This window comes from Saccopteryx bilineata, chromosome 4 (genome assembly GCF_036850765.1).
Source record: "Saccopteryx bilineata isolate mSacBil1 chromosome 4, mSacBil1_pri_phased_curated, whole genome shotgun sequence".
In the NCBI taxonomy this organism is placed as follows: domain Eukaryota; kingdom Metazoa; phylum Chordata; class Mammalia; order Chiroptera; family Emballonuridae; genus Saccopteryx; species Saccopteryx bilineata.
In genome coordinates, this window is record NC_089493.1 from 292,404,163 (window position 1) to 292,428,215 (window position 24,053).

The 24,053-nt window shown below is 56.9% G+C and overlaps 2 protein-coding genes across 5 annotated transcripts; one reads left to right on the top strand and one right to left on the bottom strand.

Moving 5' to 3' along the window:
- Positions 1–32: 32 nt before the first annotated feature.
- HSD3B7 (hydroxy-delta-5-steroid dehydrogenase, 3 beta- and steroid delta-isomerase 7) lies at positions 33–4,831 on the top strand. 3 transcript variants are annotated; one of them, XM_066275786.1, is made up of 7 exons: positions 33–141; positions 445–613; positions 808–963; positions 1,244–1,352; positions 1,427–1,526; positions 1,673–1,835; positions 2,177–4,831. In XM_066275786.1, the coding sequence occupies exons 2-7, from the start codon at positions 448–450 to the stop codon at positions 2,590–2,592; spliced, it is 1,110 nt and encodes a 369-aa protein (XP_066131883.1). In that variant the 5' UTR covers positions 33–141; positions 445–447; the 3' UTR covers positions 2,593–4,831. The 3 variants fall into 3 exon arrangements, with proteins under 3 accessions (XP_066131883.1, XP_066131882.1, XP_066131884.1); XM_066275785.1 differs by having other exon boundaries at positions 39–141; positions 442–613; XM_066275787.1 differs by having other exon boundaries at positions 39–141; positions 442–613; positions 1,481–1,526.
- STX1B (syntaxin 1B) lies at positions 4,003–23,655 on the bottom strand. 2 transcript variants are annotated; one of them, XM_066275792.1, is made up of 10 exons: positions 23,383–23,655; positions 13,000–13,074; positions 12,728–12,827; positions 12,511–12,585; positions 9,748–9,821; positions 9,292–9,400; positions 9,065–9,138; positions 7,091–7,228; positions 6,878–6,988; positions 4,003–6,610 (listed from the first exon to the last, which is right to left on the bottom strand). In XM_066275792.1, exons 1-10 carry the CDS (start codon positions 23,410–23,412, stop codon positions 6,530–6,532), a joined length of 867 nt encoding a protein of 288 aa, XP_066131889.1. In that variant the 5' UTR covers positions 23,413–23,655; the 3' UTR covers positions 4,003–6,529. The 2 variants fall into 2 exon arrangements, with proteins under 2 accessions (XP_066131889.1, XP_066131890.1); XM_066275793.1 differs by lacking the exon at positions 23,383–23,655 and adding an exon at positions 23,178–23,196.
- Positions 23,656–24,053: the final 398 nt, after the last annotated feature.

Below are 24,053 nucleotides of genomic sequence, written 5' to 3' on the forward strand. Positions count from 1 at the left end.
GGTGGAGGCTGGGCCGGTTGGTTCCTGGAATGGGCCGGAGGGCGGAGCAAGCGGAAGGGGACGGCGGTGTGTAGCTGGCGGGAGAGGGGAGAAGCCCAGCTTTGCCGGTGGCTAGTTGGTAACCTGGGACTGTGGCTGCAGGTAGGCAGAGGTGGTCCCAGCCCACCTTCCTCTCCCCTCCCTCCCGAACTCCCTGCCTCCCACCCTCTGCGTTTGGTCCCAGAACCTCCCCCTCCACCTATCACACGGAGCCCTTCCTGCAAGTCGCCTTATCTAAGTAACAGGAGTTGGCAAGCCACAGCCACCGGAAACAGATCTGGCCCCTGGGTCGCCGCTCCGGTCTACTGGGCTAGAGACCCCGTCCAGGGATCACAGGTGGGCGGCTGGGTTCGGGGCCGGACCAACTCCAGTAAACTCCGGTGAGCCAGGGTCTCTCCCTAGCAGGACATGGCAGACTCGGCACAGGCCCGGACCCTGGTGTACCTGGTCACAGGTGGCTGCGGCTTCCTGGGGCAGCACGTCGTGCGGACGCTGCTGCAGCGGGAGCCCCGGCTCCGTGAGCTGCGAATCTTCGACCTGCACCTGGGCCCCTGGCTGGAGGAGCTGGAGACAGGTGACCGCGGTGGGGCGGGGAGGGTGTGGACTCCCTCTTCTGCGGTGGAAAGGATGATGCCTGTTTATATTCTCCAAAGCGCGTGAATGGGGGCAGTGAGTCACACGCGGCTCCCCAGGGTGTAGGCTGAACCAAGCAGCTGACTAGTAGCCGCTGCTCTGACATCGCCCCTGGCTGCCCACACCTCCTACCAGGACCGGTGCAGGTGACTGCCATCCAGGGCGATGTGACCCAGGCCCACGAAGTGGCAGCGGCTATGGCTGGAGCTCATGTGGTCATCCACACGGCTGGGCTGGTGGACGTGTTTGGGAGGGCCAGTCCCGAGACCATCCGTGAAGTCAACGTCAAGGGTGAGACGCTCCCCAACTGCTCTAGTCCTGCCCTTATCCTGGCTCACGGCCTCATGTTGACTGTGTTCCTCCCCCTTTAACCTTGACCCCTGTGAGTGTCCGGTGCCAGTCTGTCCTGGGTACACTCCTGCCCCTGCAATGGCGGACTGGCCCTTGCCAGGCTGCTATAGTTCTCCCCAGACCTGGGGGGTGGGGGAAACTGCGCCTTCCCCCAGATTGGGACGGGAGGGGAGAGGTGCAGGAAGTATGCTTCAGTCTGGACACACACCCTCCTCCCCAGGGACACAGAACGTGATTGAAGCCTGTGTGCAGACTGGAACACGGTTCCTGGTCTACACGAGCAGCATGGAAGTTGTGGGGCCCAACGTCAAAGGCCACCCCTTCTACAGGTGAGCTGAGCTTGCCCTCGGCACTTTAAGAGCCCCATCTCCCTCCGCATTAAGAATCTTCCCTCCCCCGATAGGGGCAATGAGGACACCCCATATGAAGCAGTACACCGTCACCCCTATCCCTGCAGCAAGGCCCTCGCCGAGCAGCTGGTGCTGGAAGCCAATGGAAGGAAGGTGAGGCTGGGAAGGATGACATACAGCCGCTGGGCTTCTTTGCCTCCTGCCCTGGGCACCGCCCTTCAGTTTCCAGCTTGAAGAGACCAGGCCGAGGGCAGGCCACTGGCTCCCAGGTCTTTGCCATGCCTGCCTTTTGTCGCCAGGTCCGAGGGGGGCTGTCCTTGGTGACATGTGCTCTGCGGCCCACCGGCATCTATGGCGAAGGCCACCAGATCATGAGGGACATCTATCACCAGGGCCAGCGCCTGGGAGGCCGGCTCTTCCGGGCCATTCCAGCGTCTGTGGAGCACGGACGGGTCTATGTAGGTGAGGCCCGTGCTAGGGACGAGGCAGGCGAAGAACAGAGCAGGACCGGAGTGGTTCTGGGAAGCGTGCAGTGCGCACCCTGGCTGGAAGGAAGCCTATCTATGGGCCAGGGTAGACTGTGATATGTGGGCATTGTCTGCACAGGCCGCAGAGGAACCAGTATCCATGTCCATTGGGGAGGCAGACATTTAAAAATATCCATGTCATAGGCTGACGAGAGGGCTGGCATCTACCTTGGCCAAAAGAGGAAGTGGCTTGTATGTGGGCTGGCCTGGGAGAGACCATCTACATGGTCACAAGGACACTCAGGGGCATGTCCACCCCCCTTCTCTTCCTGGCAGGCAACGTGGCCTGGATGCATGTGCTGGTGGCCCGGGAGCTGGCGCAACGAGCAGCCCTGATGGGCGGCCAGGTGTACTTCTGCTACGACGCCTCGCCCTACAAGAGCTATGAGGACTTCAACATGGAGTTCCTGGGCCCCTGTGGGCTGCGGCTGGTGGGCACCCGCCCGCTGCTGCCCTACTGGCTGCTGATGCTCTTGGCCGCTCTCAACGCCCTGCTGCAGTGGCTGCTGCGGCCATTGTTGCTCTACGCGCCCCTGCTCAACCCCTACACGCTGGCCATCGCCAGCACCACCTTCACCGTCAGCACCGACAAGGCGCAGCGCCACTTTGGCTATGAACCCCTGTTTTCATGGGAGGACAGCCGGACCCGGACCATCCGCTGGGTGCAGGCCATGGACAGTTCGGCCCAGTGACGGCGGAACTGGGGCCCGGAGCCCAGCGCAGAACATCCATCTGGGTCCAGAGCCCCCACGCCCTGGGTAGGGAAGGCAGGCGGCATCCCACTGCGGAAGGGTCCAGCGCCACAGTGGCTGGCCTCGGGCTCTCGCATTAAATCCGCAGGCCCCGGGTCTGTGTCCTGATGCCTCTGGGTTCTAGGGCAGGAGCGTCTTCCTTCTCAACCCAGGCCTGACGGCCGGTTGGCAAGGGTCTGACTTCCCTGATGTTCTCAGCCGCCACCCTGTGAATGGCTCTTCAAGCAGGAAGTGAGTCCATGTCCCACAGGCCTCATGCTGGCCTCCTGACCTCCGAACCAGAGCCTCGGGCCTGAATGCAGAGTGGAGAGGCTTTCTGGCTCTCCCCGCCCCCCCCCGCCCCCCCGGCCTTTGTCCCTCCTGAGGGGCTCGTAGTCCTATTATTTTAAAGTGTTTATCACCTTTGGATGTGCATCAGTGAAAGTCGAAGAAATCTGTTTTCACTTCTTTCCACTCTCGTACCCAAGCTTAGTCCCTGCAGTGCTGGGATATCTGCCTGAGGACGCCCAGTGGTTCTGTGCGGTATCCAGCCGCCTGCCCGCCTGGCCCACGTCCCCCCCGTGTCACCTCTCCCCGCGGCGCCAGCCCCGTGCTGGGACAGAAGGAACTGAGCACGCAGTACGCCCGCTGTTGGATTGGTTGCTATTTCTCCCGTCCCACGGGGCCCAACCCGGCCCAGGGTAGGGGTGGGGGGCTCTGGGGACAGGACATGCAGGGCTGGGGAGAGAGGGCAGATTTTCCTGTTTTAATCCATTTGCAACATGATCACCAATAGAGAGAAATGGGTCTCTGAGGGCCAACAGGAGAGGGTGGCCTGGCTGTGGCCCCCAGCCAGGCCCCGAGAGCCCTGTCGCCTCTGGAGAGGAGAGGGGAGGAGCTCTGGAAACCAATGGAGAAACAGAAGGGGCAGGGACTCATGTCAGCAAACACAGCTACGTCACGTGACACGCCAGCGACACGGAAACACACGCCAACGCACACAGCTGCACAGCAGGCAGGGGGTACGGGGGAGCTGAGGGTCACCATCTTGTCCTTTGCAGGTGGGCTGGAGTGAGGGGGCAGGGTGAGTGCATAGAACACATCACGTACACACGCTCAAGGCGTGGCAAGAGCATGTGTCAACCCGTGGGATGGACACGCGCAGTGTGCTTCGTGAGAGGCTGAGCTAGGGTTCAAGGGGAAGGGGAAGCAGCAAGTCCTGGCCAGGCCCGAGACCATCCGTGGGGCACGCAGGGTCGCAGGTGGGGGAGGGTGGGCAGAAGACACTAGCCCCCAGCAACACTCCAGGGCACAGAGACACAGCGGCCAACAAGCAAACAGCCTATGATGTGGGACTTGCAGAAGGTGGGGCACAGCGGGCCTTCGGGGGTCCTCTGGCCTAACTGAGACCCAGACATGGGCAGCTACAGGCCCAGTGCCACTCAAGGAGGCAGCAGCTTGACCCCAGGCGTGGCTCCATCCTTCTCCTTGTGACCTCAAGGCTGTGGGGGTTCCGGAGACACCTGGGCTGAAAGGGTGTCCTGGCTGGACACCAGGAAGGAAAAAGGGAGGGTGGGGGAGTGCTGGGGCCTGCTCTGACGCCCCCAGGGAAGTCTGAGGGGGGCAGGGGGCTGCAATCAGACACGGCAGGCTTCCGGTCCTGCAGAAGGGTGTTCTGGGAATGGACAGGCAGGCACCCCTCTCCAGGACAGCCCCCTTGGGGTTCACACATACTGGCCACACACAGGTAGGGCCCAAACAGCCAGGCAGGGAAGAGGTTGGCTATCTGAGCTGGCGTGGGGGCGGGGAGGGTGTTATGTTCCAGGTCACAGCTACGTTGTCTCCCTCTCTCTCTCTCTCTCTCACACACACGCACGCACACGCACACGCACACACGCTTCTCCTGAAGTGGGACCCTGGGAAATGATCTGCACACAAGCCTGGGTTCCTCGCCCTGTGCACATAGGTGCCCACCCCAGGGCAGGACACAGTCCTGTGCTGGTGTATCCAGTCCTGGGTATGTGGGTCCATGTTTCTAATGTTTTCCTTTGCTCACGTACCTCCCGTCTCCAGCAAGTGCACACCTTCCCTGTGCATACGTTGCCGCACAAGGGAGGAGCGTGCCCTTTCCTCACCACCAGAAAACCAGGCCCGCGTCCCACACTCAGTCTCACCCTGGCGGAGGAGCAGCTACTGCAGACATTTCAGCAAATGTGTCCAGGGGATGGGACCTGGGACTTAGCCCACCTTGAGTGGCTGCTGCCACACTAGCCACTCCAGTGCATCTGCAATAAATAAACAGGTCCCCAAACCCAAGGTCCCTGAGACAGAGCCCAGAGCATCAGACAGGGCTACAGGACAGATACTGGCCTCTCCCAGTTCTGAGGTAAGTGTGCGGAAGGCAGGAATGCTCTCCTTTTCTGTCTGGGGGAGCCCTCAACATTGGCCTCATCTGTAACGTGTTCACACTAGCCCTTCCAGGAGGCATTCCTGTGCAAATGGGAGCAGGCCTGTATGTAACACCATGCCCATGTTAGCATGCACGTGTGCTCCAGCGTGTATGTGTGCGCCCCCTGAACCTGGGCGTGTATTCCGCGGCAGGGACACAGAGGGAGTAAGGGTGGGGCGTGTGTGCTCAGGGCCCTGAGACAGACAGGCAGGAAGGCCCAGGGGCACAGTGCTGATGTAGCAGTGTGTGGCCGTACCAGACACTGGGCAGAAGCCCTGGGGAGAGAGGTAGGGGAAAGTCCAGCTGCATAAACAAATCTGGATGGGGCACCAGTCCTTAAAGAGAAATGTGTACATATAATATATAGGGAGGCAGAAACACATACAGAAAGCCACATACAGGTGCACACACACACAGACATACTATACAGCACAGAAACACAGAGCTCTTCGCACACCCAAAACAGGTGTCCCGTGCACAGCATGGAAGGCTCTGAGGAGACCTACCAGCACTTCAGCAAATCCTGACACGCACGGACACACACATAGGCACACACACACACATGCACGCACAGACATGTGTTTCTCACATCACCTGCTAGGGTAAATGCACATGTGTACACAAGCCGAACTGGGTCATTGCTATGTGTATGCTTCCACTCATGTTGGCTGAACTCCAGGACTCCCAACATGCACACATGCGCTCTCTCTCTCGCTGTCTCTCTCTCTCTCTCTCCCCCCTGGGACACATGCCTGGGGCGACTAAGCCAGGAACATTTGTTCTGCAGCACGCTGGGGTGTCTGCCATGGCCTGTCTATTTGGGCCTACCTGCACCCTCTGGGAACGGGTATCAGTACACTCACAACCTGCCCCATGGGTAGCAGACAGAGGGGAGGGTGTCAGTGGAAGAAATACTATTGCATTAGATTCAAACACTCAAACATAAAATGCCATGTACACAAATTATGTGTCCACACACCTGTGGACACACACACACATACACACACACACCTATTCATAGTAGACAGAGGGGGCTCGGTGGGCTGCTGTGTGATATCTGGCCACAGTCGGCACAGAGGAGCCAAGGGGGGGCGCCCAGACAGCACATAGACTTGACGTGGGGGCAAGAAGGGTGATGTGGCGCTTCTACACACATCTGTGCACGTACACACACAGGCTGGGGTGTTCACTCCTCTCGAGCATGTGCCGGCGGCATGCATGTTGGTGTGCATGTGTAATCACGCCTGCTGCTATTTATGTGCTGGGGCGGGGGGCGGTCCACGGCACGTGAGGTCCAGGGACTCTGTGGTCTGAAGGGGGGGAGGGGAGGGCTGCCCGGGTCTGTCTTCGGGGTGAGCCTGGAGCAGGGGATGGAGTGAAGGGGGAGTGGGGGTATTGCTCCCGATGTGGTGGGGGAAGGGTCTAGGTAGGGGAGGTGGGGTGGGGGGCCTACAAGCCCAGCGTCCCCCCAATGGATGACGCCAAGACCACCCCCAGCACCACACAGCAAATGATGATCATGATTTTCTTCTGTTGGCAGAAGGGGCAATTGGGACAGAAGGAGGAGGAGAAAGAGAGAGACAGAGGAACAGAAAGATGAAGAGAGATGCAGACAGAAAAATGGGCGAGGAGGGTGTAAGGAAAAGGAAGAGGGGAGAGAAAACAGAAAAGGGCGAGGTCAGAGCCAGAGATAAGGCCTTCCAAAGGATTTCATCACTCGCCTCAGCCCTGGCCTCAGCCCCGCCCGCCCACCCAGCTCCGGCCTCCCTGCCCCGCGCGCAGCCCGCCCCCGCTCACCCTCCGGGCTTTGCTCTGATATCTCACAGCTTTCTTCGTGTCCGACACGGCCCGCTCCACGTAGTCCACGGAATGTTCCACATTGTATTCAATGCGGTCGATCATTTCGCCCTGCAGAGTGGACGTGCACAGGGAGGGGTGAGGCTGGGCGGAGGAGGAAACCCCAAGGAGGGGGGAGCCTTCCAGACGGTGCTCCTGGGGCAGAGGCAGTACCTGGCTTTCCACGAGCATGGCCATGTCCACAAACATGTCGTGCAGCTCGCGAATGCTGGTTTCCAGTTTGATGATCTCGTTGTGTCTCGTCTCGATCTCGTTCAGCGCCTGCTTAGTCATCTGCGAGTCCATTTTGATCTAGGGCGATGGTGGGTGGGGGCACTGAAGACCACCCTTCACTCCCCTAAGAGCTCTGTTTGCAGCCAGAGCCTCTAGGTTCAAATCTGGCTGCTGTCACTCACTAGCTGTAACTCTGGGCAAACTAACCTCTCCCAGCCTCAGTTTCCCCACCTAGAATATGTGGGTCATAATCATGCCTACCTTGTGGTTGTTGTGAATATTAAATGAGTTAATATGTATACATTGATCAGAATAGTACCTGGCACACAGCACTAAAGATGTTTGTTCAAATTACAAGAAGTAAAATGTGTCCCCAGCCCCCCACCTTGGAGCCCAGGACTGCCTCGACTGCACACACCAGTGAAGCCCCGGGAAGGGAGACAATATGGGGGCCCCTGTCTGGTCAAAGGCAGACAGGGAAATGGAAGAAGACACAGCAGAGAGAAAGCAGCAAGCAGAGAAGGGGGCCCAGGTGAGAAGGCAGGGGGCTCATGAGTCCTATGGAGCCCCCATGACATGAAATAACAAAGGAGTACTTTGCAGCCTCAAGTGTCCGTGAAAGAGAGGCTCCACCCACAGTCAGACACACCTCCACCCCACAAACGCCTGGCAGGAGCCAGGCACTCACTTCCCAGGGCACTCCTTAATTCAACCACTGCAAACCGCTTCTCTGCTCTAAAACCTGCCAGGGCTCCCCACGACCCACAGGCCCCACAGCTTTACCTGAGCAGTCAAGGCTCCCTTTCTGCCCTCATCTCCTGCACATCCTATAAGGGCCCAAATCATCCAATGGCTGTTTGGCAAGCAGTCCCCTCTCCCTGTCTTTGTCCAGTCTGTTCCCTTTGTCAAGAGCGTCCTTCGCCCATCTCCCGACGTCCAAATGCTCCTTGTCTCTTAAGGCACAGCTTCATGCCACTTCCCTGACTCTTGAAGTTAACTGCCACCCTAGGGCCTGTCTGCGCCCTGCACAGCCATCAAGCAAGGGACCAACCGCCCTGCGTTGCCATGGTGGTGGGCTAGCTGGCAGAGGTCAGCTCTGCCTCCTTAGGACGAGTCCCAAGCTTCCCTCCTTTCTCGGACAGACAGCCTGGCCTGAGCTGTTTGGGAAAGCTCCAGGCGAACTGTCCACAATCAATTTGCTCAAAGCGCATTTAACAAAGACCAATGACCTAAGTAACCATATGCTAGACAGTCAGTCACTGAACATACTTTAATTCTGGTCTAGAAACCGTAACCAGAGAGACAGAACCGGACAGGCTGGGTAAAGTTTAACAAAGAGAAAGAAGAACTAAATCTGGGGGAAGTCCATCCATTCACACAGAAGATGACAAAGGCAGGACAGTGTGTAAAATTAAAACAGGGTTAAAAAAAATCTTCAAAAGGTAGGCAAATTAGTCATTGGGTAAAATAACCCGCTTCAGTAGGGAGTTGTCTATCTTAGTTCTGACCAGCCATGACTCTGAACCTAGACCCCACGTGGTTTCAGATACTGGCTCTGCCCCTGGCTGTATTACCTCAGCGAGTTATTTAACCTCTTTGGGCAAGATTTCCTCATCCGTGAAATGTGGCTCCCTCAGAGAGTTGTGGTGAGGATGAAATCAAGTTAGTAAGTAAATGTAAATGTGTCAAGTGCTTAAAACAGTGTGCCTCTTAAAACAGTGCCTGGCACACTACCGCTGGCCATTTTTATGGGGGTGCCTTCCTGCGCTGTCCCCGTGGAGTTTCCCAGTTCCCCATCCTGGCTTTCTGATGCCAGTTATTTCAGGATGGACTTAGGACCTTGAGTTTAACCTAAGCTTGGGGGGGAGAGGTAAATGCTTTCCAAAAACTGCCCCGCCCCCACACGCGGCTCACGTCATCAGTGAATATGGCCAACTTCCCGCTCTCCAACATATCTTCCAGTTCTTCGTTGGTTGTGGTCCTTCCGGCTGTGGGGAGAAAAGACTGCACGCTCAGGGGCTGGGCCTGCTTGGAAGCCCGAGGTGGTGGGATGGGGCAGGGACCCGAAGGACCACCCTTCCACCGGGCCCGAGGAAGGGGGCTTGGACAGGCCTGGAGAGTTTGCAGGGAGACACACGCACTGATCTCCAGCTGCCGCTGGATCCGGTCCTTGCAGCGGTCCCGGTACTTGGATTGGGTCGCGTTATATTCAGTCATTACTTCCACGAACTTCCGGGAGAGTGTGGAGTGCTGGGGTGGGGTGGGGTGGGGGTACACACACATCAGGAGGCCGGGAGCAGAGACCACGGGGGTGAGGCCTTAGTGCACGGGTGGAGGCGCGGTGATCGCGCCCGATCCCAGCCCCGCACAGGTGCACCCTCCCATTCAGCCCGTCCCCCTATTCTACGCCCAAAACCAGCAGCGGTCCAGGTTAGGGCACTAGACGTGCCTCCCACCCGCGTTCTGCTGTAAATCCGCAAAGCTCCGCCCCACCCCGACCACGCCCCCGCGCCGCAGCTCCGCCCCGGCCCGCCCACCTCCAACCAATCCGACTCCTCCCCGCCCCCGCCCCGCCCCCGTCCGGCCGGGCCTCCTACCTGGGTCTTGCGGATGCGAAGGTCCGCGGAGGAACGGTTCAGCCCCTCCTCCTGCTCAATGCTTTGCTCGATCGCTGCGGGAGAGAGGATGCAGTGACGGGCTGGAGACGCGGGGCGTGTGGGGCGGGGGTCCGGGACGTATGAAGGGCCGACACCCCGGGGCAGGCCCCAGGCCTGTGAAGAGATGTCACACCCGTGGCGCGGGCAGACAGTCAAGGATCCAGGGTGAGGGACAGGAGGCCAGCGAGTAAAGGGACAGACGTTTGAGGGGTCCAGGAAGGCAGATAGGAGGGAGATTGAGGGTCGGTGAGTAACCAGATAGAAGGGGGCTTTCCGTCGGACGCTTGGATTTTTTGGAAAGTCCCAGAGCTGTAACTCCGGCCCAATCCCACGAAGGCGTGCGGGACGTGTCCACTGTGAAGGTCTCCTGGATGCAGGGAACTCCACTTTCCACATCCTCTGGAGAGGGGCAGGAACCCACCCTGGGATTTTTCTAGAGGAAGGCAGGTACTTCCAGGTGGATCAGGTTCTTAGTGGCTGCCCTTTCCTTGCAAAATTCTAGGGTGAGTGGATGGATGTTCCCACAGAGAAAAGATCTCTCCCCCTGCCCTACAAGGTGATTCCTGTCCCCGGAATTCCCACCCCTGAAGCATGGTCTGGAAAAGCACAAACATTATCTGGGGTTTCTGCTTCTGCATCCTGCTCTCCTGACAGCAGTTCAGACTTTCTAAAGAGCTTGTGGCAAGATCTACTGAGCACAGGACATGCAGCAGGGATGAATCACCACCAGGTCCTCTCAGACCTGGAAGGGCCCCAGGCCATTCCTGAGAACGCACTTCTCTGTGCCGCTGGCAGCAAGAGAGGCGTGGAGCTGGATGTCACCCACCCCAACACTCCCTGCCAACAGTGCGGGGCAGTGCCTGAGTGACAGCTTTGGCCCAGCTTCTGAAGGAAAAGTACAGGAACACACACCCAGGGGTGTCAGAACCTCTGGCCCAAATGGGGATCCTATCGTCAGACTTGGGTCTATCTCTGGAGAAAGGGGTCCTTTACAGGGTCTCACTGACTTCTTTTTTCTTTTTTTTTTTTTTTTAATATTTTATTTATTGATTTTTTTTATTTTTTTTTTAGAGAGAGAGGAGTGAGAGAGAGAGACAGAGAGAGAGAGAAGGGGGAGGAGCAGGAAGCATCAACTCCCATATGTGCCTTGACCAGGCAAGCCCAAGGTTTCGAACCGGCGACCTCAGTGTTCCAGGTCGACGCTTTATCCCACTGCGCCACCACAGGTCAGGCCTCACTGACTTCTTACAACAAACTTGGGAGTTCAATGATATCAGTCAGTCCATGTTCCAGATTAGAAACTGGATACAACAACTCAAAGTCACACACAAAACCTGAGCTCGCGCCATCACAGAGCTGGAGAACGATGGAGAGGAGAATCTTCTCATTTTTTCCGGAGGTCTGAGAGATCTGCTTCTCTAAGCCCCTTTCCCTAGTTTCTTTCTTGATCTGTTCCTGAGCCCTTAAACCATGGAATCCTTCTCTAATGGAGAGACTATTAAGGCCAGAGTTTGATGGGCCCAAAGAAACCACTGAGCCCAGGGATCTGAAAACTGTGTTCCATGAAACCTTGCTTCTGAGAAGGAACTGCAGGGCCTGTGGATGAGACTGAAGGGGAGGCCCAGAGCCTCCCAGCCCCAGTTTAGCCAGAACAGCCTGACTATTATGTGCTGTATATATTGGAGTTCTTCATAAGACTTCATTTGGGAAAAAGAGGATTATGCTTAAAAAAAAAAAAAAGCCAGCTTTGAAATTGCTTCTGTTTTTCTGACTACTACACTAATGAGGAGCTGAGGGTAAGGTACTTGTCCAGAATGAGTGGACGATGTAAACTGGACTCCCTCTGCCTGGGTTTGCACTGAATGTGCTCCCAGTTTAGGCCATTTTCCTTTCCAGCACACTCTCCTGAGTGCAGAAGGTTTGTTTTTACAGCTCAGCACCGGAGACTAACACATGGTCTACTGTGGAGTCCAGGAAGGAGCGAGTCTCTGTCCTCACCTCCCTGGACCAAGGTCAGAGCACACAGGCCCAGGGCATCTGACATAGTGCCTTTTCCCCAGGCCCGGCAATGTGGCTCGGACACAGGTGCTTGGCAAGCGTTTTCTGAGGCGGAATTACCATGAACATACAAACCAGCATCACAGTAACACTGCTGTGCCGCTGGCAACGGCAGACCGGAGGTTCCCAGCCCACAGTGCTTTGGGGGGGGAAGGTGGTTATTACCAGCACCCAAGTCCTTAAATTAGAGTGAATACATAAGCATTTGGCAAGTCCCTCCTGAAAGCCTGCCAGCCCCTGATGTCAGCCACACAGTCCAATCTGTCCTGAGCCGAGGATACCAACTCCAAAGCATTTGCTGAACCCACCTACTGGGTGCCGAGCCCTACGCGGGCACCTGTTCTGAAGCCTTACTGGAAACTACAGCCATCTGGGAGACTCTGTGCTTCTGATGGACCTTTGTGTTGCTGGACCCAGCAGAACGCATACGCAATTTGGTCAGACAGCCTCCTCTCCCTCATTTCCCGGTCGGGTATCTTCCTCCAAAGAATCTGGAGCAAGGAGCGGAAAGGCCGCTTCGTGCTTCCTCGCTGTTTAAGAACCTGGCTCCTAGAAGTCTGTGGACATTCCTGATGGGAAGGCCTATTTGTCCATTGGAAGGCAGAGAGCCCTTTTCCTCCTTAGCCGGGGGATTGCAGTCCTCACCTTTCAATTTGGACCGAACCTTGTTGGCCGTCTTCTTGATGTCTGCAGTGAGGTCCTCCAGCTCCTGCTTGGTCTCTGGGGAGGGGGCGGGGCGGGTAAGACGTCTGGGCGGAGCCCAGGCGCCCAGGTCCCTCCGCCCCCAGGTCCCTCCGCCCCCAGCCCCCAGCCCCCAGCCCCCAGCCCCTCGCGGCGGCGCGGCGGCGGCGGCGGCACGCACTCTCGTCCGGGTTGGGGGCGGCCAGGATGGCGCTGTGCTGTTTTTTCACTTGCTCCACGTCCTCCGACAGCTTCTCAATGCAGCCACGGATCTCCTCCACCTGGGGCGACAGATCGGCTTTACCAGTCACGTCTTCGGACCCGAAGAGGGCGTCCACGGGGCTCAGGGAAGTGGGCCAGACCACGGGGTGTAGGAGTGGGGGGGGCGGCGGCAGGTAGTTGTTGGTTGAGAGCCAGGCTCTGGGTGTGGGGTATTATTGGAGGCTCAGTTACCTGTTCAAAGAACTCATCCATGAAGTGGTCTCGATCCACATGGACCACCTCCTCCTCATCGTCACTGTCTTTTGCCTGGGAGGCAGAGAAAGGTGGAGACCGTGAGCAGCCCTCACCCTGGTCCTGCCGCTCCCAGCTCTGGGCTCAGAGCAGGGGCTTCGGGGGAGGTACTATGCAGGGTGCATGGCAATCAGGATGAACGCCGGTATTCCTGGGGACCAGAATACTGGACACCAGGAGGCTGACAGCCCCCAGGACACCTTGGAGGAAATTAGCAAAAGGCGCCCCTTTGGGGGAAGTGTGGCCCTGCGAATGCGGTCGCCCTGGAGGCAGGGAGCGCTCGGGCCAGCGGCTATTAACCAACCGCTACAGAAGTACTGCAGTATTGGAACGACCCGCTGTCAGACTTGCAGTGATTGGCTCTGGGCTCTGAAGGGGGCCTGGAATGGAGTCTCAGGAGCTGACCCCCTCCACTGTTTCCTGGCCACTCCTGCGTGGGCCTCACTCTGCTCCCCTCCAGACACATCCCAGATGCAAGGTCAGCTCACTGCCAGCTGTGGGCACGCCAGGTTGAGCACGCATGGTCAGGCTCGGGAGGGGCCCGAGGGGATACAAGCAGCATCTGCCCGTCCTCCCTCCTTGTGCCTCCTTCCTCCTGCCCGCTGCACCCCCTCAGCTCGCTCTGCCCCTCGCTGCCCCCTCTGACTCTCCGACTCTCCTCACTGCATTCACTCGCTTTCATCCAGCTTCTCCCAACTTCGTACCCACCTACTCTCGCTTGCTTGGATTTCCTAGTTTGCAACCAGCAGCTGATCAACCCTCCCCCCCAGGGCTCAGAGGCACAAAGGGATTAACCAACGCACACCTCCACTGAGAGAGACAGACCGGGGACACAGACGGCAGACACACAAGGCTCCCAGAGACCCACGGACACCCACACAGAGAGACACTGACATGCTGATGCTTGCCCACACAGTCCCAAAGCACAGCTGCATGCTGACACGTATGGACACAGCTGGTCACCCGGACCCCCAAGGACACTTGGGGGGGGGACGCTCTGAGCCTGCTCTCCCAGCCTCTCAGAGCCTCAGGTCTGCACACTTGTTTGGAGCTGGGAAAAGTCGAGGGGTCAGGGAGGGCCCCCCAATGCTACACACTCCTGACTAGAGACTTCTCTCTGCTTGGGACAGAAGTCCGAGGACCAAAGCTGAGCCCTTCAGGCTTAATTACATCGGGAGCCCCAATCAGCCCCAACCAAGACTGAAACAGAGTTCACTCTGATTCCCGGAAGGAACCGAACCAAAAATCAGACAGGATATAAGTACCGGAGCCTGAATGAAATCAACACAAGATCCAAAAAGTGTCTGCCCGGGGTGTAGCCAGTCGGGATCAAAGAGAAGAGCTCACACGGAACCTCAACAGGGCCCAGGCAGAGTGCAGATAGGACCTGGCAGTAACCAGACAGGCTCAGACCGATCCAGACTCAGCAGACAGCTTCCAGACAGCTAGGATCGAACCTAGACAGAGCCAGATGGGACCTGGATGCCCATCCAGACAGCCAAGTGGACCTGGAAACAGCAGAGCCCCAGCAGCACTGGGAAGAACCTGCCAGCCCAGAAGACCCAGCTGGATACTCTCTTTTTTATTGATTGATTGATTTTAGAGAGACAGAGAGAGGAAGAGAGAACAAGGTTGGCGGGCGGGTTTGTTGTTCCACTTAGTTGTGAGTTAGTTCATTGTTTGCTTCCCCTATGTGCTCTGACAAGGGATCGAACCTGCAACCCTGGTATTTCAAAACAATGCTAGTCTAGCCCCAACTGAGCTAACCAGCCAGGGCCAGCCAGATACTCTCAAAGCCACCGCAGCTCCCTGCCCAAGCCCTGCCCCAGAACGCAGGGAGCTCTCCTCACAGACGCTGGGCCCCACACTGCGTCAGCGAGTGTGCTCAGCACTCGCATTTAAATTCCAGACAGTCACAAATATCCACTGGGAAAGGGAGGCGCCTCCATCTCTGCCACTGCTGCCCTAGAAATGGGGTGGCACCAGGGAAGGACTCTGATAGGATTTCTGGCTTCTCAGGGCTCCCCATGACCCAGGACCACCCTGATAGACCTTGGCCCTCAGAGACTCTGGGTTGCTCAGCTCATCTTTGAGGACCCAGTGGCCTCCCATGATGCTCTGTCGTAAAAAAGAAAAAGCCAGCTGGCCTGGCCTGTGGTGGCGCAGAGCGTAGACCTGGAATGCTGAGGTCGCCGGTTCAAAACCCTGGGTTTGCCTGGTCAAGGCATATACAACAAGCAATCAATCAACAACTAAAGTAAAGTAACTTCGAGTTGATACTTCTTGCTCCTGCCCCACTCTTCTTTCTGTAAAATCAATAAATAAAATCTTGCCTGACCAGGCGGTGGCGCAGTGGATAGAGCGTCGGACTGGGATGCCGAGGACCCAGGTTCAAGACCCCAAGGTTGCCAGTTTGAGTGCGGGCTCAGCTGGTTTGAGCAAAAGCTCACCAGCTTGGACCCAAGGTCGCTGGCTCGAGCAAGGGGTTACTCAGTCTGCTGAAGGCCCACGGTCAAGGCACATATGAGAAAGCAATCAATGAACAACTAAGGTGTCACAATGAAAAACTGATGATTGATGCTTCTCATCTCTCTCCGTTCCTGTCTGTCTGTCCCTATCTATCCCTCTCTCTGACTCTCTCTCTGTCTCTATTAAAAAAAAAAAAAGGAAAATAAATAAATAACATCTTAAAAACAACAACAACAACAAAAAAAACCCCACGCCAGCCAGCTGCCCCATGAGGAGCCCTTTCCTGGCACCAAGAGCCAGTCCTCTGCCCCTTCTTACCTTCAAGCACTCAACTCGGCCCAGCTGCCCACAGGTCATGAGGCCTCTCACTTTCCTGTTCTCTCTTTCCCCTCCCCGTGCTGACTCCAGACTTCCTGAAGTCCAATTTCTATTTTTCCTGTTGTTCCCAGAGCCAATTCCTTAGATTCTGCCTTGAGGCGTGCCGCCGGCCCCTTTCCCTGTCCTTGAAACAGGAAGAAGTGTAGAGGACCCAAGTGTGACCTATTTGGTGTAATAATTACAGAGAGCTGAGCATCAACAATCCTTTGCAGCTCACAAACACTTCTGCATCTATATCCCTTCTGGCCTGGCCTGTGGTGGTGCAGTGGATAGAGCATCAACCTGGGACTCTGAGGTCACCAGTTCGAAACCGTGGGCTTGCGTATGACAAGCAAGCAATGAACAACTGAGGCAAAGCAACTACGAGTTGATACATCTCTCTCCCCCACCCCTCTCTGTAAAATCAATAAGTAAAATCTTTAAAAAAAAAATCCCTTTTGATCTTCACCACCACAGTCCTGCTGAGAAAGGCGGAGCCAATGCCACTGTCCCCATTCCACAGATGAGGGAACAGGAGGTCAGAGGGGGACAAGAAAGGTGACTTTCCCGAGGGCACCAATCACTGAGAGGGGCAGAATCACTGGTGTCCGAGACATGGCTCCTCTGCGGCCCTTGGCCCCTCCTAAGGCTGGGGACCAGGCCGCACCCTCCAGCAGCTCTGTCACCAGGTACCTTTTCTCTCAGGTGGCTCCTGCTAAGACCTGGTCTGGGTTAGGCTCTATGCCCTGAAATTCTGGCAAAATATCATCATTTCCTAGCACCTCCGTGTAAACCTTAGCTTCTTGTTATCTCATTAAAACGCTATGAGGGCCTTAGCCGGTTGGCTCAGTGGTAGAGCATTGGCCTGCCGTGTAGAAGTCCCGGGTTCAATTCCCGGTCAGCGCACACAGGAGAAGCACCCATCTGCCCCTCTCCTTTCTCTCTCTGTCTCATTTCTCCTGTAGCCATGGCTCAGTTGGAGCAAGTTGGCCCTGGGTGCTGAGGATGGCTTCATAGCCTCATCTCAGGTGCTAAAAATAGTTCAGTTGCCAAGCAATGGAGAAGCAGCCCCTGATGGGCAGAGCATCGCCCGGTAGGGAGCTTGCCAGGTGGATCCCAGTCAGGGCGCATGTGGGAATCAGTCTCTCTGCCTCCCCTGCTCTCACCCTCTCACTTAATTAAAAAACAAAACAACAGGCCCTGGCCGGTTGGCTCAGCGGTGGAGTATCAGCCTGGCGTGCAGGAGTCCCGGGTTCGATTCCCAGACGGGGCACACAGGAGAAGCTCCCATCTGCTTCTCCACCCCTCCCCCTCTCCTTCTTCTCTGTCTCTCTCTTCCCCTCCCGCAGCCGAGGCTCCATTGGAGCAAAGATGGCCCGGGCGCTGAGGATGGCTCTATGGCCTCTGCCTCAGGCGCTAGAATGGCACTGGATGCAACAGAGCAACGCCCCAGAGGGGCAGAGCATTGCCCCCTGGTGGGCATGCTGGGTGGATCCCGGTCGGGCGCATGCGGGGGTCTGACTGCCTCCCGGTTTCCAGCTTCGGAAAAATGAAAAAAAAACAAAACAAAAAAACCCCAACAACTCTATGAGGACCACTGACCAACATAAAGATAGTTATGGCAAATATTTGCAAAGCATGTTATGGATACTATTTTTGCACTCTGCATATTTGTCCATTTAATTTTTTTTATTTTTTTATTTTTATTTTTTACAGAGACAGAGAGTGAGTCAGAGAGAGGGATAGACAAGGACAGACAGACAGGAACGGAGAGATGAAAAGCATCAATCATTAGTTTTTCATTGTGCGTTGCAACACCTTAGTTGTTCATTGATAGCTTTCTCATATGTGCCTTGACCATGGGCCTCCAGCAGACCCAGTAACCCCTTGCTGGAGACATCGACCTTGGGCTCAAGCTGATGGAATTTTGCTCAAACCAGATGAGCCCGCACTCAAGCTGGCGACCTCGGGGGTCTCGAACCTGGGTCCTCTGCATCCCAGTCCGACGCTCTATCCACTGCGCCACCGCCTGGTCAGGCCATTTAATTTTTTTTTAATGACTTTAGAGAGAGGAGAGAGAGGCAGAGAGAAAGGAGGTGGGGGGGGGGGAGAAACGGGAAGCATCAACTCATAGTAGTTGCTTCCCGTATGTCCCTTGACCGAGTGACACTTTATCCACTGCGCCACCACCAGTCAGGCCATCCATTTAATTCTTACACATAACCTCCTGAAATAGATATTATAGCTCCCTTTTATAGATGGGGAAACTGAGGATTAGAGAGACTAAATAACTTGCCCAAGTCAGCAGCTAGAAGGCCACAGGACTTCTTCCCTCTGAGCCCCAGCCTCTGCATTTGCGAAATGGCATTAATGTGTACCCCAAACGAGACCAGTCAGAGAAAAGGCTTGCGGCTGCCAGAGAGAGAATGAATGCTCTGTGAGGGCTGCCTTTGACCCCTTCCCCTCCTACGTCACAGGTGAGGACGTCACAGGTGAGGACGCAGGCTCCGAGAAGTGGCCTGACCTGCCTAAGGCTTTGCAGCAACTGAGGCCAGAGGTGGGACCTGAACTAGCCGGTGCTCAATCCCAGGCTCTTTCTCCTCCGTCCTGTTCCTACCTGGCCGCAGAGCCTCCATGCTGCTGTGTCCTCACTGCTGCTAACCTCCCGTGGCCGGCAGGGACAGAGGCGGGTAGGAGGTGCCTGGCTGCAGGGAGAGCTCCCCCAGGAGGCCAGGCATTCTAACTGCCACTGGACTCACCCTGTGGCCCCAGGAGGATCTCGGCCCCTCTCTGGGCCCCAGGGCAGCTGTGAAATGGGTGGGCTGACACACAGGTTCCCCAAGGGCCCGCCCTGCTCTGAGGCCTATGTGTTTAATGACCAGAACAGCCTCCGTTTCTGGAATAAGTTGGCCAGCCTAAAAGAAAGCAGGCTGTGGGGCAAATGACCATCTAGGACAAGAGGAGCCAACACGCCCGACCCACTTCGTGGGCGGGTCCAGCCACTGCCTCCTCCTGCGCAGAATGAAGGGGAGAAGGGGCACACACACCTACCACGTGTGCGCTCATTACCACACGCCGGGCCCTGGGACAAGTGGTTTGAATTTCTTGTTGAATCCTTACAGACACTCCACGAAGTAGATACTATCCTTATTCCCACTTGACAGCTGAGGAAACTGAGGCGTGGCGAGATGAAGTGATTTGTCCAAGATCATCCAGCCGATGGGTGCTGAGGGGCGGTGCCTGGATTTGAACCCTGGCACTCTGCTTGGTATTGCTCGCCAAGCCCTCACGCGCTTCAGAGGATTACACGAGAGGGAGCAGAGATCAGGGCACCTTCCGGAACTGCCCTGGGAACAGGGGTAACCGGATCCCAGCCTCTCACTCCGGTCCTTCCCGATCAGAGACACCAAGGGCCCTGGCGTGTGTGTCAGCAGCAGGAGTCAGCATAGACAGATGCACGGATGGAAGGAGAGAGGGGACAGTGTGAGCCAGCAAGTCAGTGACCAAAAGGACAGATGGCGGGAGGGTGACTAAAACAGGCGGACAGAGATCGGAACTGGGTGATAAAAAAGCCACTGTGTATGTACGTAAACAGACATGGGCCCATGTACACACAGACATGCTCACCCTCGGGGGTGCGAGCGTTGCTTGATCTAGGGGCAGCAGCCCGTCTCCGCTGTAGCCCTGGTCTGTCCCTCTCTCCCCCGGCCCAGCCTCTCCTCCTCCCAGCCTCCAGCCTAGCCCTCGCCCTAGTATCTCTCTCTGTCTTCCCATGTACTCCCTTCCTCATCCTCCCTCTGCCCCACTGAGTCGGACAAGTCCGTGCAATCTCCAAGTTCCCTTCCAGGCGCCGCTGAGCATAGCACTGAACAGGACAGGAAGAAGGTCCTGCCTCCAAAGGGCTGACATTCCCATAGAGGGAGACAGGCGGTGAAAAACAAGAACAAGACAATCTCAGGTTGTGCTAAAGAGCAGAGGGGAGATACACCCCAGGAGACGGGATAGAGAAGGAAGAGCCACAGGGGAGGCGTTCTACAGGCTGGTCGGGGAGGGACCTTCAGAGGCTTGACACGTGAGCTAGGTTCTGACGGAGTCAACTGTGCCACCGCCTGGGGAACAGAGAACTCAAGGCAAAGGGAAGAGTGTTCCAGGCAGAGGTGACAGCGTACAGAACAGACGGACCGACATTCTGGGCAGAGGGGACAAGGACGAAGGTCCTCAAAAGCAGGGGTCAACTTGCTGTGTTTGAACAGCAGAAGAGCACAGTGCAGCTGGCTGGTACCAACCCACCACCAGGGTTCTCTTGATCGCTGCCCCCTCTCGTGCAAACTGGGCCCCTCTTCCCCTGTTATTGTAGGCCCCCCTTTCTAAGCACCTACTCTGCTCTAAAGTACCTGAGTGCTACACAGAAGACTCCGCCCCTGCCCTCAGGGTGCAGGACTTCTCCCGGGACAGCCCCCACTACCCACCAGACCCCAGAGTCGAGCCTCCCTCTCCATAGACCTCACCGTCCTCCATTTCCCGGTCTCCCCATTTCTCTGTCTCCTGCCTTCCCAGCCCACTGCCCCTCGCGGGATCTCGCCCACAATGTCTCCTTGTGCCTTCTCTCTCCCACCTTCTCTCCCTCGCTTACTGCCCTGCCCCCAGCCCCGGCCCTTGAATCTTGGGACACCAATCCAGCTGGGTGGCTCCCCACTGTAGCCTCCGCTCCGGCCCCGCCCCGCCCAGATCCAACCCAAAGTGTTCGGTGAACTGGAGACAGAAAACCCTGGTTCGACCCTGGCTCTGCCAACAACAGCTGTGTGACCTTGAGCAAGTCAGGTTACCTCTGTGAGCCTCAAGGTACTCCACAAATAAATTAGGTTCACACCCTGCCCACCTCAGGGGTTCAAGAGAAACAAAAAAGTCAGCTTGTGGGATAAGAGCACTGCTGGGCACCAGGCCTTCTTCTGGGTATGTTTTGCATGATAACCAATTTCAACCCTTAGGATAACCCTGCAAAGTGTTTTCAAACCCTGAATTCACACATGAAGAGACTGAGTATCAGAGAGGTTGAGCAACTTATCCAAGGTCACACAGCAAGTAGCAAAGCTAGACAGCCTGACTCAGAAATCTGCATCCTCAATTACTATATAATAAACATATCTGAGAAGTCCTTGGGAATTCTAAAGTACTGTTGGGAAGACAATCAGAGCCCCTGCACTGACATCCTCTCCCACCATTACCCCCTCATCCCTCTCAGCCTCTTAGAGAGCCCTCTCTCAGGCTTTCACATCTTGCCCAGTCTCTCCTGCTTCCCAGTCTCCTGCTCTGAACTCGGGCAGGGAGACCCTGATTTCTTGCATCTGGCAGTGTCCTCCCCCCCACCCTGCGAATCTCCAGTTTCCCAGAGCTGTGACTAACACCAGAGCCGTCAGTACTCACCCCACCTTCTCCACCCCTCCACCCCTCCACCTCTCCACTCCTCCACCCCACTTCCCACCTCTTCCATTCCAATAACCCCAGCAGACAGGATTCCTCCCCTCTGGGCAGGGTCCCCTGACCCACTCAGATGCAGGCTCCCACGCCCTGTCTCCTCCTCCAGCCCTTTTCCCTTCCTCCCCCTCTCTAGTCGCACCCCAATCCCACCCCAATCTGCTTGCCACTCATTTCTCTGGGTTCTGGAGTCATGGGCAGCCTCGGCAGCAGGGCATCTGGACTCCTCACTTGCTAGCTGTGTGACCTTGGGCGAGTTATTTAACCACTCTGGGCTCTAGTTTCCTCAACTATAAAACGAGTAAGTATCTTAGTCTACCTGCCTTTCCAGGAGACGTGTAAGGGTCTAAAGGGTGACTGAGGACAACCTGCTTTGGATGAAAGCTGCACCTTGAGAGAAGGTAGTGTAATGCACCAACGGAGCCAGGCTGCCCGCCCACCTTTGGTTAGCTGTGTGACTTTGGTTAAGTTAATCCACCTCTCTGGGCCTCAGTTTCCTTATCTATAAAATGGGGTGACACTAGCTCCAGTCTCCTAGGGTTGCAGTGACAATCAAAACGAGCTACTATGTATTCTACTACTTAGAACAGTGTCTAGCACATGACTGTTGGCTATTTTTGTTATCGTCATTTTCCTGATACCTGTTCAGTACATTTAATAAAGAAATAAACCTTCAAAATTCCTTCCCTCCATCACCAGTTCCTCTTTCCTTCCCACTGGCCAACCCATCTGCCCCCAGAGACAATAATCACTTGCCTGCAAGCCCCTTCCTCCCATCTTTCAGCAAGCTAGTTCCCTACCCCCCAATCCAGGAAACTCTCCAAAGAAAGTTCTTTATCCCCACCTGCTCCCCCAACCCCATGATAAGACATCTGTTTCAAAGGCCAAAAAAGCAGCGACACATGTCAACTTGGCAAACAGGAAACTCAGATTCCAGTCTGCTTCTCCCTTCCACTTGCTTGGTGACCTTGGGCAAGTTCCCACCCATCTCTGAACCCCTGTTTCCTGGTCTGTCGAGTGGAGTAAACTGGCTGGGGCTCGTCCTTTACCACCACAGAGCGGAGCACATAGCAGGTGGCCAGCTCTGTCTCCTGGAGCCCAGGTCGGTTCTCCACACACCCCCCCTCAGTGAAGAAGCCTGTCTCATCCAGGCCCCACTCCCCAGCCCCCCCAGATGGCAGCCTCCACTGCAGATACCAGTGCCGACCCCCCCCCCCCCCCCGTCACCCAAATACAACTCACAGCCTCCCAGGACTCCCAGCGCCCGGCCTCTCGGGCCTGCAGACCAGGGGCCCACGTCGGCCTGCCCTGACAGTTCGGGATGCCCCAGGTCCCCCCGCGGAGCACAGCCTGTCTCCAGCAACCCCATTCCGTGGCCTTGTGCCTGGAACCTTCTCCCCTTCTCCTCTGCAACCCCACCTCCAACCTCTGGGGTCACCCCATCTCAGGCCCTGACACTCTGGCTGTTTCCTGAGGCAGTCCCTTCCATTCTTATGTCTGAGGTGCCCCCTTCCCGTGGAGAGCAACACACGTGTGTGCACACACACATGCACACTTCACTCGGCACCAGGTGTTGGCACCTCAGTCCCAACCTGTGTCCTTTCCGGTAGCATCCCCCATTTCTGGGTCCGGCTAGACTCAGCCTGGCCCAATAACAACCCCATCATTCTAATTCTGCAAATCTGCCCGGAGCTGACAGCAGCTCCAGTTCCTTCCTGACATGCACTCTCTCCCATCCCCAGATTAGACCCCGAGGTCTTCCTGAAAATGTGGGGTGTCCAAGGCCCCTGAGACCTCTCCTGCCCCTTGTGTCTTACCAGCTTCCAACCCCTACCAGCCACTGTCCCCAAAATGCAGGTTCATTGGAGAAAGAACATCAGTCGCCTCCAGGTATTGTAGTGGCCCTGCCATCAACCTCCAGTCTCGTCATTGGCCCCGCATCCCGGCACCTGCCCATCCACCCCCACGCGCTCCCCAAATATTGGGGTCCCTCCCCCCGATCTTCCCCACCCCCAAGCTCACACTCCGCAGCTCCTGAGTCCGATCCTTCATCCTGCAACGGCTCCTCCTCTTCGTCCGCCTGCCTCCGCTGCTGCTCCTACCTCCTGCCTCGGTGCTGGAGGCCGGGGTCTGGGGGCGCCGGGGGACACCAGGGCCGCCGAGGGAGGTGCCGCAGGCGGGGGCGGGGCCGGGGGCGCCGGGCGCCGGGCCGAGCAGGGGCAGGGGCCTGGACCCGGTTCGGCTCTGCCGGGCTGCGGTGGCGATGCGGCTGCGGCACAGGCTTGGATGGAGGGATGCGGGAGCCGAGGCGCGGGGGAGGGGGGCGGAGGGAGGTAAGGAGGCAGGCAGGGAGGGGGGGCCGGGAGGGGGCGGGAGCAGGGGGCATGCGCAGCGCCCAGGTCTGGGGGCGCCTGGGGGTTGTAGTCCGAGGGAGGGGGACCCAGGGAGAGGAGGTCTGGAGAATCCTCGAGGGGGGGTGGGGAAGGGCAAAGCCACAGAAGCAGGGAGAGATGCAGAGAGGGACAGAGGAGTTGCGGCGGGAGGCACTGAGATGCTGGGGCCCGGTGGGGGGGGGCCGAACAACAGCAAGAGGGGGTCGGAGAATGAGGTGCTGTGAACCCCCAGACACCCAGAGATAGACGTTTTATGTTTTGTATCTGTGGTATCTGTGTGAGCCTGTGCACGACCACCTC

Excerpts from the sequence above, each read along its gene's own strand:
- HSD3B7 (XM_066275786.1), top strand. The coding sequence starts at position 448 with ATGGCAGACTCGGCACAGGCCCGGACCCTGGTGTACCTGGTCACAGGT. Across the intron at positions 614-807 it reads GCTGGAGGAGCTGGAGACAG|GACCGGTGCAGGTGACTGCC; the intron begins GTGACCGCGGTG and ends ACCTCCTACCAG. Across the intron at positions 1,836-2,176 it reads GCACGGACGGGTCTATGTAG|GCAACGTGGCCTGGATGCAT; the intron begins GTGAGGCCCGTG and ends TCTTCCTGGCAG.
- STX1B (XM_066275792.1), bottom strand. The coding sequence starts at position 23,412 with ATGAAGGATCGGACTCAGGAGCTGCGGAGT. Across the intron at positions 13,075-23,382 it reads GGACTCAGGAGCTGCGGAGT|GCAAAAGACAGTGACGATGA; the intron begins GTGAGCTTGGGG and ends TCTGCCTCCCAG. Across the intron at positions 12,586-12,727 it reads CGCCCCCAACCCGGACGAGA|AGACCAAGCAGGAGCTGGAG; the intron begins GTGCGTGCCGCC and ends CCCCCTCCCCAG.